Genomic DNA, 15249 nt, shown 5'->3' with positions numbered 1-15249 from the left:
AAACTCTTAATATGCAGAAAAAACTTCCAATGTATTTTAAGCTAGAAATTAAAAAATATATTCCCCACATGAATATGGACGCCTATATATGACATAATTTTCTGAATAATAAAGATTATAAGCTAAACATTTAATTGAGAAAAGCAATTACAAGAATGAGTTTCTCTATTACTACTAAAAGAATATGTCTAGCCATATATTAGAAAAGATACAATGATTGAATCATAGCAACGTTATAATATGATGATGTAATACCTGAGCATATTTTATTTAAACTTGATAAAAATGTTATAGGACATTTGGGCATAAAAATTGGCCATTTGACACTCTATCCAACTTAAGGGAAATGCTAAAAGCAAGCTGACAGCACCCCTGCATTTCAAGGACTCAGCGCAGTTCTTTGAGCAGTAACTTTTGAGAGAGCTTTCTCGGGTGCCTTAACCAAAACAGGAAAAATCTGCAGGTGCGACTAATCCGCGAAACGCACGCGCATGTTCGTGTTTATAATTACACTATTAAAATGTCACGGTTTTGTTCTTTTCCACGTTCTTTATCCGCCAGTTGTGTCAATTAATTATTAGTATCTGAATTAGAAAGAGCCTACTAAATCCTCAGCCTGGAAAGAGTGATTGTATAAAAATCTGCTAAAATTATTTGTAGGAAAAAAACACAAAAATAACTCCCATAAAAATAATGTTGGCTATTTTTCCTGCTCTTAGATCCTTATTTTATACAGTTTTAGTTACAATGTTTGCATAATTTGTCCTGGATCTACTACTCAAGTTTAGAAAAATACAGGAACTGAACTGTTTAACTTGAGAAGCTGATACTGTGTTCCCCTGAGAAGCAACAAATGTCAGAGCTGGAGGTGAATGTGGAAGCTCATGTGTGCCTGTGTCCTTCTTCCTCAGCCCCTCAATGCTCCCATCTTTATTAACAGAGAATCTGGGAGCAAAACCTCACGGCCTAATTCTTATCCCAGTTACCTTGGTATAGCCTTACACATACTAAATGTGATTCGTTCAAGCCATTAATAAAAACACATCTAAAAATGAGGGGCACCTGAGGCTTTCTGAAGTCCCCATTGTGTTGTTCTGATTCCCTTTTTCCTGGAACATGGACTGACTATCAACATTTACGAACAAGTTTTACGTGTTATCAATTCTCACTGTGAAAATGATCAACTACCAGGAAAACACACTATTAAGAACAAAACACTATTTTAAAAGGTGGGAAACATAACACTATCTCCTTTAATGGTCTTGAGAACTTTAAGGGTTAAAACCCATCTGGTCTAATTTACAGTCAGCAAATGACATATCTAAAGTCATTCTCTCAGAAAGATGGCTTCGGAATTGACACTTAAGCTTGTCACGTGTAAGGTTCCTATCCATAAACAGAAACGAGTTTCCAAAGCTGGAAAAAGCAGTGGCTCTAAATTGAGTAGCAGTGCCTGTCCTTGAGGGAAATATGGAAATTCATGGAAACAGATTTGATTTCACAATCTTGGGGGTGTTCCTGGCATTAAGGATCCTCTGGTAGCGAGTATCTGGGGCCCAAGGATGGAGTGCATCCTGCGGTTTTGACGGACAACTTCTCAAGGAAAAACAATACGGCCAAATTCCAACCTCCACTTTGGAGGAACACTTTATGGAGTAAAAGATTAGCTGTCTATAAGAATAGTAAATGAAATAGGCATCTCACTTCCTCTACAATCTCCACTCTGACCTTAAATACTTCACCTGGGTTTGACATGGCAATGAAACCAATAGTCTGCCTCAGTTCAGTATTCAAAAAGGCTCTCAGAGAGGAGAGAAGCAGTTCAAGGCCAAATCAGAGAATGCAGAATAGCTTCCCAAAGTCTGATACTCATAACTGCCGAGCTGGGTCGTTCTGCTTTCTATTTTTCCTTGCATTTCTAATTATATGTAGAAATGATATCGCCTAAAGAGAAATCAGCTCCCATCTGAAAGAAACCATAGGAACTGAGCCTATGTGCTAAATAAATACATAAGTTGGCTTGCAGTTTAGAAGCCAGAGAAATTGTGCTGAGTGGACGTGTATCAACCCGAAGTCTTACGGGCTCGATGCAGATATATTTTCAAGTTCTATAAAAGTGCTTTGGCTTGGTATTTTCAACAGATCGTAATTAAACTATAAAAAAAGGTAAGGGGACAAAGTATATCAGAAGTGATTGGAATCTCCAACTTATTACCTACCAAGTTATTACCCTTCAATTTTATTGGGGAAAGTAAACTTAACATTCAAGCAAGTTTTCACATCATATGAAAAATGAAGTTCAAAATTGAGTTTACTAGGACTAAAAGTTACACGTACCAATGGGTGTTGTAGAGCAACAAGCACGTTATACTGTTTGTCACCCCAACTGGGGTCCTGATGACTTCGCCAGGGGCATTTGATGGCTGCTGCCAATTTGCATTTGATTATAGCTTTTGTCATTCTGCTCAGAATTAACTTAAAATGTAAGTTAGGCCAGCAGCTGCATGAATGTTGTAACTATGATTAAATCATATCTTTATATTTATTTGACTTCTGATAGCTCTGCTTAATATTCAAATGAAAAAGAGCTCACTGATGCCTGAGGCTCACACCAGAAATCCCGGCACTTAGGAGGCTGAAGCAGGAAGGCCGTTGTGAATGGAAGATACATGGTAACACAGTGGCTTCTAGAACAGCCTGCAGCACAGAGTAAGGCTCTATCTCAAAAGAAAGAAATAAAGGCCCTGGGTAGGAGAGAAGTCAGGACTAGTTATAGCATCTGACAAACTGGGTCTACGTCCAGTAGTAATTTCTATAGAATTTTACAAGTTTATTAAGCTTACAAATCCCTTCCCTTCCCCACTCCCACTCTTGACCTTGTCCATAAAGGGAAACTGAGACTGTGGGTTACCTGCCCTATTAAAGTAGTCAGACTTCCCATTCCCTTGGATACAGTGACTGGTCCAGATTAGACAGATGACCCAAGTAAGGAAGGGACAGTGTGGGGAGCACAGCCAAGAGTTAGAAGGAGTCTTTTTAACAGTGCACATTTAAGACTCATCAAGGAAGAACTCTGCCAGCACACAGAGAAAGCAAGCAGGAAAACAGAGCTGAAGGTCAAGGCCAAAAGGCAGATGAATGGGAAAGGGAAAGACAGGCCAGAAAAAAAAAAAAAAAAAAAAAAAAAAAAACAGAATATTAAAAAGATTATCTGATCAGGTGACCTCGAAACTGATGCAATCCTGGCCATTCCAATCGATTTCATATGGGCTACACAGAGAAGCCATGCCTCAATAAACCAAAAGAAGAGAAACAGTGAGTCTTTGTCAACATAGACAATAAAAACTTAACACTCGATTTGTTTTGATTGGTAGTAATTACAAAGCCCTACCATTCATTAAAAATGAATAAAATCTTTACATTAAAAGATACAATTTAAAATAAAACAATTATAGCAAGTTAGCAAAAAGTACTGTAGAGCTGAATATCAGAAGAATGAAACCCATGGAGAGACCCACTTCAGCCTGATTCCCATGTGTGCAGCTCCCAGGCACTGACTCCCGGAGAACACGAGGTGAAAGTTACTTCCAAGTCCAGTCATGGCTGGAGCAGCAGTCAGCCTCGAGCCACATCTGTGCATCTAGGCTGATGAATGTTACAGGAAGCCCTGTAAAGTCTGTGCATTACATTCAGAAATTAAGCGGTTTCAACCTCTCCATGACCAACCAACCCAACTGAGTTAGTCCATTGTCCCATGTCTTCCTAAAGAATTTTTCATCCCTACATTCATCTCTGAAAACAACGGAAACAAACATAACTTGAAAGCCACAACTGAAAGTGTAATAATAAATTATGTTTGAGATCAAAACAAATAAATACTATCCAATTCTCTTTAGTCTTTCCCGCTACAAAGGAAATCATTCTGGAGCATTATTAAAACACCCACGACAGCTTGGGCAAAGCTGTAATTTCTGTCTCTAAATACAATGGAAGGGGTGTGTTTCAGTAAAACATTCTCTGCCATTGATGTGGAAGGAGTGGGCAACTTTATACAGGGTTTTGTGTTGTTGTTGTTGTTTAATGATTCTAAAAAGAAACAATGTAAGAGACAGTGGTCATCTATGTGGATGGAATTGTTTTAAAGGCCATTGGATTGAGTATATGCATAGCTCTCTAATAGGACACTTAACTTGTCTACAGTGCTGGGGGTTGTAGATACACTTTCTAACTCTATGAAGAGTAAATTATGATACCTGAAGTATGCAAAAAACAGTGTTTCCTAATCTTAAAGCACTGTGGATGTAATAGTCATTTATGACTAATCCTGTATGAAATCTACACTTTTTCTTTTTTTTCTTTTTCTTTTTTTTTTTTTTCTTTTTACAAATCTTGATCACACCATTCAGGCTCTAATAAGGATCTAGAACTATGAAAACCTCACAGAGAGGAGGGACTGGGAAATGCTGCTGTTTGAAGAGCTTCTATGGAAGAACTGAAGCCTGTCAGCGCTTCCGGGAGACAAGAAGGCAGCACAAGCATATGGAGCCAAAAGAACACAAGAAAACTGGCCATTCCTGTGTGAGACTCAATGCTCTCAACAGAGGACCTAGCAGGTAGTCACACTCCACTGGGCCAGTGCTCTGAAGATTATATTATTCTAACCAGCCTTGCCTTAAGAAGCATACTTACTAGATTGTTTGTCTGAGCACTGTGAAAGTCTCTATTCCTATGCAATTATAGAAGCAGTAAGTTTTCAGAACAGATAGCAATATTTATTTAAAAATGGATAGCAATATGTATCTTACATCCTCCGTCTAAGTTTAATGTATGTACCTCACAAATAAAATCTTACATCTTTTGGAAATAAGGGAACCAGGCATAGGGGCCTCATGCCCATAAAACCAACTTTTAAGTATTTGGGACGCTGTGGTACATTCAGCCTGGGTTACATAGGGAGTTCAAAACCACAGGACAACTTAATGAGACCTTATCTCAAAATCACAAGTTTTTGAACACTGGGTGTGATATAGCTCAATTGGCAGAACACTCGCCTTGCATATAGAAGGTCATCCTTAATTCCCAGCATAGCCCCAAAAGGAATAAACACAAAAAGTCAAGAAGAAAATGACAAAAAAAATCCCATATACAGGACCCAGAGACTCAACTAATTCAGGACAGCTTTGTGGTGTCAGATATGTCACAGGAGGCACGAAGGACCTGTACAAGTTCTGTTCCTGGACTTTGATCCAAGCTGCCATAAAGTGTGGCCTTGTTTAAGTCTCCTGTTTCTATTATACACCAAATATTCTCAGGCTTTTTCCTGGCACGAAACGAAGCAATAAAATTTCAACCATCTCACCCCTCCAAAAACTAAATGACTTAAAACATCACCCACAGTCATAGACCTGACCGGTGACTGATGAAAGGTAACGTTATTCCTATTTGCTGTCAAGAATCACAACAGCCAGTGAGTGGTTTCAGCACCAAGGTCTTCAGCGGTAAATGTGTGTATGTGAAAACCTCCAATTAATCCCGTCCTGGGGGAGAGTCTCCCTTGTTTAGATTAGTGAGGGTGGGAGGTGCCCACTTGCAACTCACTAAGCTGATGGCATTAATTTTCATGCCTATAGATGACGTGACAACGTGTTCAACTTTCACACTCAAATTCATACAAACGGGTTGTGATGACTGAAAGGCTCCCTTGTTGGAGAACAGAAACATCACTACAGCATGTGGCTGTGTATTTGAAGATAGTTTAAAGAAAAAAGTCTCCAGAGAATCATTGCTATCAAGGCCCAAGAAAAAGAAACAGGCGTTTGAAAGTTCTGGAATGTCAGAAGTTTCACTATGTTCCAGGGCCACCCTTAGATGTAGACAATTGGACCTGGGGACGGGAGAGTGTCTAATACTTCTGTGTCACATGCCAACAAGTATGAAATGCAGAGACATTTCCATCAGAAAGCCTGATTTCTGCTGCAGATGAGCAGTCGAAATGAACCGAAGTTCATTTTAAATGTTTAAATGTCTCATGCATCTCTCTATAGAACTAATGTTGCCTGGGTCACCTGAATCACATACATTTCATTTTTTACATATTCACATATGTTTATGCATACGGAGCACAACAAAATGATGCAGGTTTCTGGTTTTAAAAGAACTGTCCTACAAAGTTAAATTGTACAAAATAATTTTTATCTCAGTAATGTGAACCACACTAGACTTAGTCTAGCTTCTAAAAAAAAATAATGTAGTGATAATCAACTGGCGTCCAACTTCCTGTTCTTATTTTAAAAGTCTTCAGCTAATATCAACAGCATAAAGCCAAACTTCAATTCCACGATGAATGCCCTTACATTATTGTTCTTTATGCCAACGATCTTCTGAACTTTCTCCTAAAAAATGAAGGCCTGGATTCTTCTAAAGTATTTCACACTTTCATTTTCCAAGTTGTACTCTTAAGAACACACACACACACACACAAAGTACACACACCAAATAATGTCCTAACTTGAAGAAGTCTTTTGGAATCTCAGAAGACCTAATATTACAGATAGCACTGTAATTGAGATGTTAATTGTATTTTTATTTGTAATTTTAATTTCTACTTGAGAGGAAAAAATGTAATAGTAAATGTATCAAACGACTCTATTTACTTTCAACTACAATGTTGCTACTATGTCAAGGTTTGTGGATGGTTTTCACAGTGCCCTAGCCTAGGATCACTCAAAAAAAAAAAAAAAAAAAAAAAAACACTAAGCTATCCATAGCTTGTCTTGAAAGCGGAGAGGGAAAACAAAGAATGAGACATTTTTGCTGTATTTTTAGCTTTCAACTGTTAAGAGCCTATCTAAAGGACACCTCTAAAGTATACTTTAAAACCCAGCCCAGCTCTCTGGCCCCTCCCCATTTTCTGTGCTCTAATTCAAAGGTTGCACAGGATGGGAGTGTACAGTGAAAGGACACCGGAGACAGATGGTGGCAGAGTAGTTAGTGACCCCTGAAACTGGTGGTTCCCAGCAATCGATAATTCTAGGTTGAGATGGTCTGTCTTGGTGCTTCAGTTCAAATTCTCTGTAATGTTTTAAAAAGAAACCGCTCTACCTTCGGTGCTATCATCCGATCCCTCTAAGCTCAGAATTTGATGGGGGAAAGGCTTACGTGGGGGGGGGGGGGTGGAATGAAAGGAGGGATGGGTACTTAAAGCCTATCTGGGCTGGAGAGAGCGCTCAACCATTAAAGGCTAGTCTCAAAAGCAAAACGCCAAAACTGTCCAGAAGAGGCTCAGTGAGAAAAGAGAAAACTGACCCCATGTAGTATCTCCGTGAAAAAGTAAGGAGAGACACAGTCTTACTGCCTATCTACCGTGCGACTTAATCTCCCGCAGGTATGCAGGGTGCCCCTGCCAGCTCTGGCTACTCCCGCACCCTCTCCCCAGGCAAAGTGACCAGCGGGATGTTGAAGGAAGTACCTCGTTTTGTCTCCAAAGGGCAACATAGCAAAGGTGGGGCGCTCGTTTCCCAACTCCTCGGATGGTGGACTTGGGAGACTCTGGGGGCCGGCGGAGTTCCGTGGGTACCCGACCGGCTCCCCTACGGTCCCCGCCGCCTCTTCGCTGCGGGTCGCCGGCTGCGGACCCCGCGTGGCGTCGCCCCCTGGCGGGCAGCGCCCGGCCGAGTGGCGGCCGCGCGCGGGCGAGTCCCCGCCGGCTCGTCCACCATCCCCGCCCGGCGAGAGTCGCCCTCCCGGCTCGGGCGGCCAGCACCAGCTGCTCGACGGCCGTTGCCCCAAGGCGCCGGTGGCGGGGCTCCAGCCCCTTCTCCAAAGCAGAGCTTGTTAGTTCAGCCCAGATCGGCGCGCCGGAGGCAAGCGCGCGCGCGGGCTTTGCGGCGGCGACTCCTCGAGCTTCGGGGGGACCCGCCCGCCACGCACTCCGCTCCACCCTCTCGTCCCTCAGCTCCACTCTCAAGTCTGCGCGCGCCCGGACTGCCGGAGCAGCAGTCGGATCCTAAAGGACCGGCTCCCTCCTCCACGCCCTCCGCTGCGGCCGCCTGGAGTTTGGCTCGCGACCAGGAAGAACTGGCCTCTGGGGTGCTCCCGGGTCCCCGGGTCCCCGAGTCCGCCCCGGCCGCCTCCCTCCCGCCCTTTGTGTGCGCGCTGCAAAGCTCAGCGGAGAACCTCCTTGCGGCGACGCAGCCAGAGGAGGGATGAGCAGGGGACTATGGGGGGCCAAAGGCGACTGTCCTCACTGGGGGCGACCCGGACAAGCTGCTGCACCCAGGCTTCCCGGTGGCCTGGTCCAGACACCCCCTCCCCCGGCTTCCCCGCCCCTCCGGGGTCAGAGCAAGCCGGGCAGGGGAGGAGCGCGGCCACGGCCACAGGGACGCGCCCGCAGCGGTGCTTCCGGAGCCGCTGGGAAGGGGCTCTGGCGTGTTTTGGTTTTTGCTAAACTGGTTTGGGAGGGGAACCGGGAGAGTAGAGGGGAGGGGGAGGCCCCTGAGCGCGCGTGAAAGTAATCTTGCTCCAGAGCCGGGTGTACGCTTTTGTTTTTAACTTCGTGGGCAAGTCCGTTTCTAATCCGACGCCTCGCTTCTCAACTGTGCTCGCTCTAAGTCGAGGACTCCAGTCCATACTGGGACCGAGTAGCTACTTCCGAAGCAAAGGACCTAGGAACGGGGATTGTTTAATGTTAGACCAAGGGGAAAATTCAATGGGGAAGAGGGATCAGCCCCAGGTCACGCTTCATGTCCCTGACCGTGTCCTTTGTAGCTCCTCTTCTTACCTGGTGGCCTTTCTAACAAAGTAAGAGAAGGTAAAGTCCCGGTGATCATCCAGCCATGCTTCCACCCAGTCCTGGTCCCGCTGCTGCTGTGACTGCACGGAGCTGGGGCCCTCTGGTTCCATGGTGTTTGCCGCGGGTCTCTGCGGCTCTCCTGTGCCGGTTTTCCACCCGGCCGGGTCCCTCTCTCAGAGGAGCAGGACAGTGTTCGAGACCCTCCCCTTTTGCCTTTCTTCGGTCCTGCAGTCTCTCAGCGAAGCCACAGAGAGGCGGGCCAGCCCCGGAGCTCGCTCAGCCCCGCCCCTCCAGGTCCCCGAGGTTCCCAGGTGGCCGGCGACCTCCTTGGGGTCCCGCGGAAACCGGCTTTCTGCATCTGCCTCTGCGATGACTGGCGAGCTCTCCGGAAGCCAAGTGGCCAAGGCTAGGAGGGATCCAGACCGCCGCTGGGGTGCGCTGTGGGCCGAGCTAGCTTTCCCTATGCGCTCAAAGGTGACAGTGGGTGGGTGTGCAATTCCCAACCAACCAACTCTAGGGAGGGTACATCACATCAAGGACTCATCTTGAGTCCAGAAAGCAAGAGGCAGGAAGCTTCACTAGAAAGTAAGAGAAAAGGTTAACCTGGGCCTTTCCCCCTCCTTTTTTACTTTTTTATTCATGACAACCCCACCTACTTTTCTCCTTAAAGCAACTCTTGGAGAGGACCCAGAGCCTACCTCCCTCACAGCAGCTCCCCCAGTGACTCCAAGCACTTCTACCACTGACCCTGCAAGCTAGGGAGAGGAGTGAGGCATAAACCACTAGGACAAACCTGCAGGTGTAGAATGGGGTGACTTCCATCAAAACCACGCCCGAGCTTAAGGCTAACATCAGTTGTAAAGTGCATTGATTCATACACCAAAGACCCGTTAGGCATAGGACATAAAAATGACAACCACCTGTCCTTGCCTGTGAATTTTGAGGACAAGAATACCTCTACACGACCATGCTGACTTAGCACTAGCTAGCTACCCGTGTACAACTGGGAACACCCAGTTAGCCTGATTTAAAATTAACTCACTTATATTTAACTGGCATCAATACCTCAGAAATAGTATTGTCTGAGGTTGCTATTGCTGTAATAAAATTCCATGACCAAAGAAACACATGATAAACCATGTTAGATCTTAAAATGACAGTTCTCTCCTGATATGTTACTATAACATGAAATATGCGTAGAGAATAGAAAGTTTCTTCCTCTAGTTTGTGAACCCCACCTCACACCCCACATCTACTCATTCCTCCTACCGGGAAGTCACTTAATTTAAAACCAAACTCTGGGATAATATCTAGAAATCTGGCCTTAAATGTTTGTGCCCGCCCTCTCCAAAGTTCATATTGAAACTTAATTCTGGACTGGAGAGATGGCTCAGTGGTTAAGGGTCCTTCCTTCTGTTCCAGAGGTTGGAGTTCAGTTCCCAAGCTGCCTTTGCTGATTAATTCGTTTCTTTCCCCACCCCTGTTTTTCCCTCTCTTCTTCCCTATCTCCACTCCCACCGGCTCCCTTCAGACTTATGGTTGACAGCCAGCTTTGCCAGATAAATCTCTCCTCCTCTGTCCCATCACCTTTCCCATACCCATACCCATAGCACAAGTGCAGAACAAGGTTCGAATGCCACCTTTGCCAGTTCTAGTCCAATCAAAGAACTCTTGCACCAGCTCGAGCCGCCCAGGTACTGGCTCAGTCTAAGACAAGACAAACTTGCATCAAACACACAACCAAAGAAAGAAGTTCACACTCACAAGTTCATTGTGACGACAGTATGAATGGCCAAAATGGTATGTGTCACGTCAAACCCAGTAGTCCTATGGAAATGTTTTCTACTAAGAATTACTTAGATAAACCTCAGGACACAAATATTAGGACAATCATAAACTTTATTGAAGAATTCAAGAAAATTAAAGATGATACAGACACCATATTGAACTTTAAGATAGTAATAAATGCCTGAGTGACATTCAAGAAAATAGGAATATTTGCCTGAAAAAAATGACAAAGGCAGTTTAGGGTGTGAAATCAGGATTAAATAAGGGGATAGCAACATTGAAGAGAGCTCCTGCTAAAATAAAAACAGAAAGGAAAAACTCAGTACCCCAAGTAAAGAACTCAAGAGACGGCCTTATAAACAGAGTAGGTCGAAGGTACAAAGCAATCAAAGGATGTGGGAAAAGATAAAGTACAGAGAATGAATGTGCAGAACATGTATAAGACCACGAAAAGAGTAAGTCCTTGAGTTTTCATGTATAGATTAGAAAGATCGTAGAAGAAAACTTCCCATATAGAAACAGTCATACAGATATGAGAAGCACACAGAACTTGGCAAGACTATAAAAAAAACCCCGCATCACATTCTAAGTAAAACACTAAATATGCAGCACAAAGAAAGACAATTGAGAACTTACAAGACAGGGAAGAAACACACACACACACACACACACACACACACACATCACATAAAAAGAAAGTCACCAAAAAAAAAAAAAAAAAAAAAAAAAAAAACAAAGCAGCATAATTCTTAATGGGAGCTTTAAAACTGAGAAGACCTTGAATCAATGAATTCCAAATTCTAAGAATCCTTAACTGCCAACATAAACTACTATACCCAGCAAAACTATTTGCTATTATGGAAGGAGGAAAAAATCCATATCCACAAAAACAATCCTAAATAGACTACTAGAAACAATGCTTCAGACTGAAGACAGGAACTAGCATAGCCAAGCAACTATACACAGAGAACAAATGAAGTTATAATTAATGAAATAAAAAGCAAGAATAAACACACACACACACACACACACACACACACACACACACGATTACTACCTTTCCCTGGAGTGTTTTTGTTTTGTTTGTTTTGGGAGGGTGCTGTGGTTTTGGTTTGGTTTGGTTTGATTTTATTGTTTTACTGTTGACTGAGACAGGATCTCACTATACAACTTTGGTAGCCTGAACTGGCTTTGTAGACTCAGCCAGGCTCTAACTCATAGAGACCAACCTGCCTCTGCCTCGTGAGTGCTGGGATTAAAGGCACATGCCTCTGCATCTAGCCCCAAATCTTTCAATAATAGTTAGTAATGGCTTTAACTCTTTAAACAAAATGCACAGGGAGCTCAAGGGACTAAGAAACAAAACAGCAGAATTTTACCAGACCCTCAAAGATCTAAAGTCAATATTTCTTTAATATTCAAAAGAACAGACAGAAAGACAAAATGAACAGGAGAAAGGAAAGAAGGAAGGAAGGAAGGAAGGAAGAAAGAAAGAAAGGAAGGAAGGAAGGAAGGAAGGAAGAAAGAAAGAAAGAAAGAAAGAAAGAAAGAAAGAAAGAAAGAAAAACAGCATACCCCAACTTTTTCTACCAGGGAATATTACTCAAATACCAGAACCAAGTGAAGGCAGAACAGCAATAACAAAGCCCTACAGATCTAAATACTAGCAGACAGATTACAAGCACTTATCAAGAAGATCATTCACCACCAAATCAGTCTTAGGCCAGAAGAAATGCAGGGATGGTTCAACATACATGGTCTTAAAAAGCCAAGTATGAGTTCACATAACTACATCCATCTGATATTTGACCAAAAAATGCCAAAAATAAACCCTGGAGGAAAAACAGAATATTTTTAATTATTCCAAAAAACCTCAATTACCATATAAGGAAAAGTGAAATTATCCCTATAACTGTATCACCTTGCATAAAAATTAACTCCAAAGATCCCAGTTTGAAACCGAAGGTACCAAAACTGCTAGAAGAAGAAACATCCTACAAGATAGATGTAGGTGTAAAGTGTTGGAACTCCATTTACCTAGGATTTAAGACCAACAGCTGGTGAGAGCACATGAAACCAAAGTGCTTGTGTGCAGCAAAAGACAATGAAGAAATCCACAGGTCAGAACAGAGGCTTCGCCAGCTGCACAAATTTGGAAGAAGGAAATCTGTTCACTCACTGAATCACCACACAGGGATCCCGTATTAAGTTGATTTTGTCATTTAAACTCAGAATCAGGATCTGACTTAATTCACACACTTAAAATGTAAGGTTATATTTCAATTTTTAGGCTTATATTAGGATACCTGTGCAATGAGTTAAAATGTGTGTCTGAGCACTATCATCAGAAAATGTCAGGATAATATGTGAAGACACAACAAAATATTTGCTGGAGAAATATTTGGTGGGTCTATTTAAAATGAAACGTAGGACTTTTTTTTAACTTACTCAGACCATTCTTCAGCGTATTGAATGTTAAAATTTTAGCAATCGAACTTTGAAGGGGTTTTGTTTATTTGTTGTTTTGTGATCTTTGACATTTTTTTAAACCTTTTCCTGGAGCAGTACTGGCACCTGCAAGGATCCACTTTTCTGTTGACAGTACTAGAGAACATATTTCAAGTTTTTATACAAGCATCCTAATATCAACCAAAAATTTAAGTACAGCCTTCTATTTTCAAGATGCGAATTTAGGTCAGATACTGATTCTCATTCTAAAGGGCAACCAGCTTATCTGTAACAATGTGGGTCATAGTGATCCCGTGAGCGTACAGGATGCCTTTGACCAAATCAAATATGGAAATTTCCTACAAAAGTGTCTTCCAGCAGCCGGGAACTTAACCTGCTGTACCAAAGCTAATCCATGTGGGAAGACCTTCTACAGATGACAGTAACCAGCTGTTCTTCATAACAACAACAGTCATATGTGAAGGGAATAAAAACCATATTAATGCAGGGTGATTTAGGACAGATATCAGACACAAACAGATGAAACACGGGTGGACTTACAATAAAAACCACCTGTGTAATTTTTCCCCTAGGGATATTAATGGACAGTGTAGGCAACCACCTGTCGACAATGCTTTGAAGTCGTGTCTACAGTTTGAAAACCTCTACTCTAGGGGCTGAAGCAGTGTCTCAGTAGTTAAGAGCATGAGTTGCTTTTATAGAGGACCTGGGTTTGATTCCCAGCACCCACATGGCAGTCCACAACGACCTGTAATTCCAGTTCCAAGGCATCCAATGCCCTCTTCTGGCCTCCAGGAGCACCAGATATGCACAGATATACGTGAAGGCAAAACATACATATACCATAAGATAAAATAATAACTAAGTAAAATAAATTCTAAAAGCTAACAGTATAAAGATGCACCATTTTGAAGAGCACTTCTGTGGAAGTAGAAGCTCTCTGATTATGAACTTGTAGTCCAAAGAATCACTCACACTTCTTTTATAAATACAGGAAACATGGAGGAGTGGGTGAGCAAAGTTACATTTTAAAAACATCAAACAAAACTCATACACAGGGTGATGGAGCTGCCTCCCACATAGGAACTGAAATGTTTTATTTTATTATTAAACCAGGGGTAGAAAATATTGTAAATTGCCGTTAGAGAAATTTCTATAAATTGATTCTTTTCTTTAAAATAACCTTTTAAAATTTAGGGGAAATTAGGGCTGAAGATATTGCTCAGTGGTTAAGAGCACTGGCTGCTCCTCTAGAGGACCCAAGTACAACTCCCAGCACCTGGTACACAGCAGCTCACAACAGTCTGCAACTCCCGTTTCCTGAAATTGGACACACTCACACATGCAGCTCAAAACACCAACGCACATAAAATAATTTTTTAAATTAGTGAAAATTAATGAAAAGCTAAATCTTAAAATGGGGTTTGTTTTGATTTGTATAAAAATGTTCACTCTACTTTGATAAGTTTGAAAAAATGCCTTATTTTTTAGATAAACAAAAATGTTTATATGTTTACGTGTGTATTGGGACTGACTTGAAGCTCATTCTTTTTTTATAATTTCCTGTTATATTTACAAAAACTGGTTGGCATTAAATGGTAGCACTTCTAGGAATAATCAACAATTTGACAGGAAGAAGAAGCTGTATCCACAAAACAGACTCAGGGCCTAGAAGTTTTTTTGTTCTCGTTCTTTGCTGACTATGGAGTCACCAAAGAGCATAAGTCCATTCTCCATGCAAGCTCTCTTGGCACCATGGTAAGGTGCATGTGATTGTTTTGACATCATGGCTAAAAGTCACTTATGAATCTGAAAAAGTTCCAGGAATGTTTCAAAACTGGAATTTTAGCAGTGCAAATGATTTCCTCCCTAAAGTGATTACTGCACAGGTCATACATATTCACCAGTTATGTTTGTGCTGCTAAGAGTATTTTAGACCCCATTAATAGTAGTTGGTTTCTGTGCCCAATAAACAGGTCATATGTCCAAAAAAAAAATAAAGAATTAAATGATATCATGCATCAAATGAACTTAACAGCTATAGAATATTCCATCCAAACATAGAGAATACACATTGTACTCAGAGGCACATAGAAGTATCTCTAAAACAGAACACATACACTGACACAACATAAACCTTTACACATTCAAAGGGCCTGAATCAACTCCATGGATCTCATCTGACCACAATGTAATAAAAC

The 15249-nt window shown here is 42.1% G+C and overlaps 1 protein-coding gene across 2 annotated transcripts in view; it reads right to left on the bottom strand.

Moving 5' to 3' along the window:
* PDE5A (phosphodiesterase 5A) overlaps positions 1 to 8901 on the bottom strand; it is a gene marked incomplete at its 5' end in the record, with an annotated part of 121547 nt that extends 112646 nt beyond the window's left edge. Inside the window, one exon of one of the 2 annotated variants that reach the window (XM_080916311.1) lies at positions 8780 to 8901. In XM_080916311.1, coding sequence (XP_080772437.1) covers positions 8780 to 8901 — 122 coding nt within the window. Of the gene's footprint in view, positions 1 to 7468; positions 7584 to 8779 lie in introns of those variants that run through there. The other variant, XM_080916312.1, reaches the window with a different exon arrangement.
* Between the last annotated feature and the right edge of the window lie 6348 nt (positions 8902 to 15249).

Source organism: Micromys minutus, assembly GCF_963924665.1.
Source record: "Micromys minutus genome assembly, chromosome: 4".
Taxonomy (NCBI): domain Eukaryota; kingdom Metazoa; phylum Chordata; class Mammalia; order Rodentia; family Muridae; genus Micromys; species Micromys minutus.
Note: the sequence above shows the minus strand (reverse complement) of the source record. Positions and strands in the feature narration are given on the sequence as shown.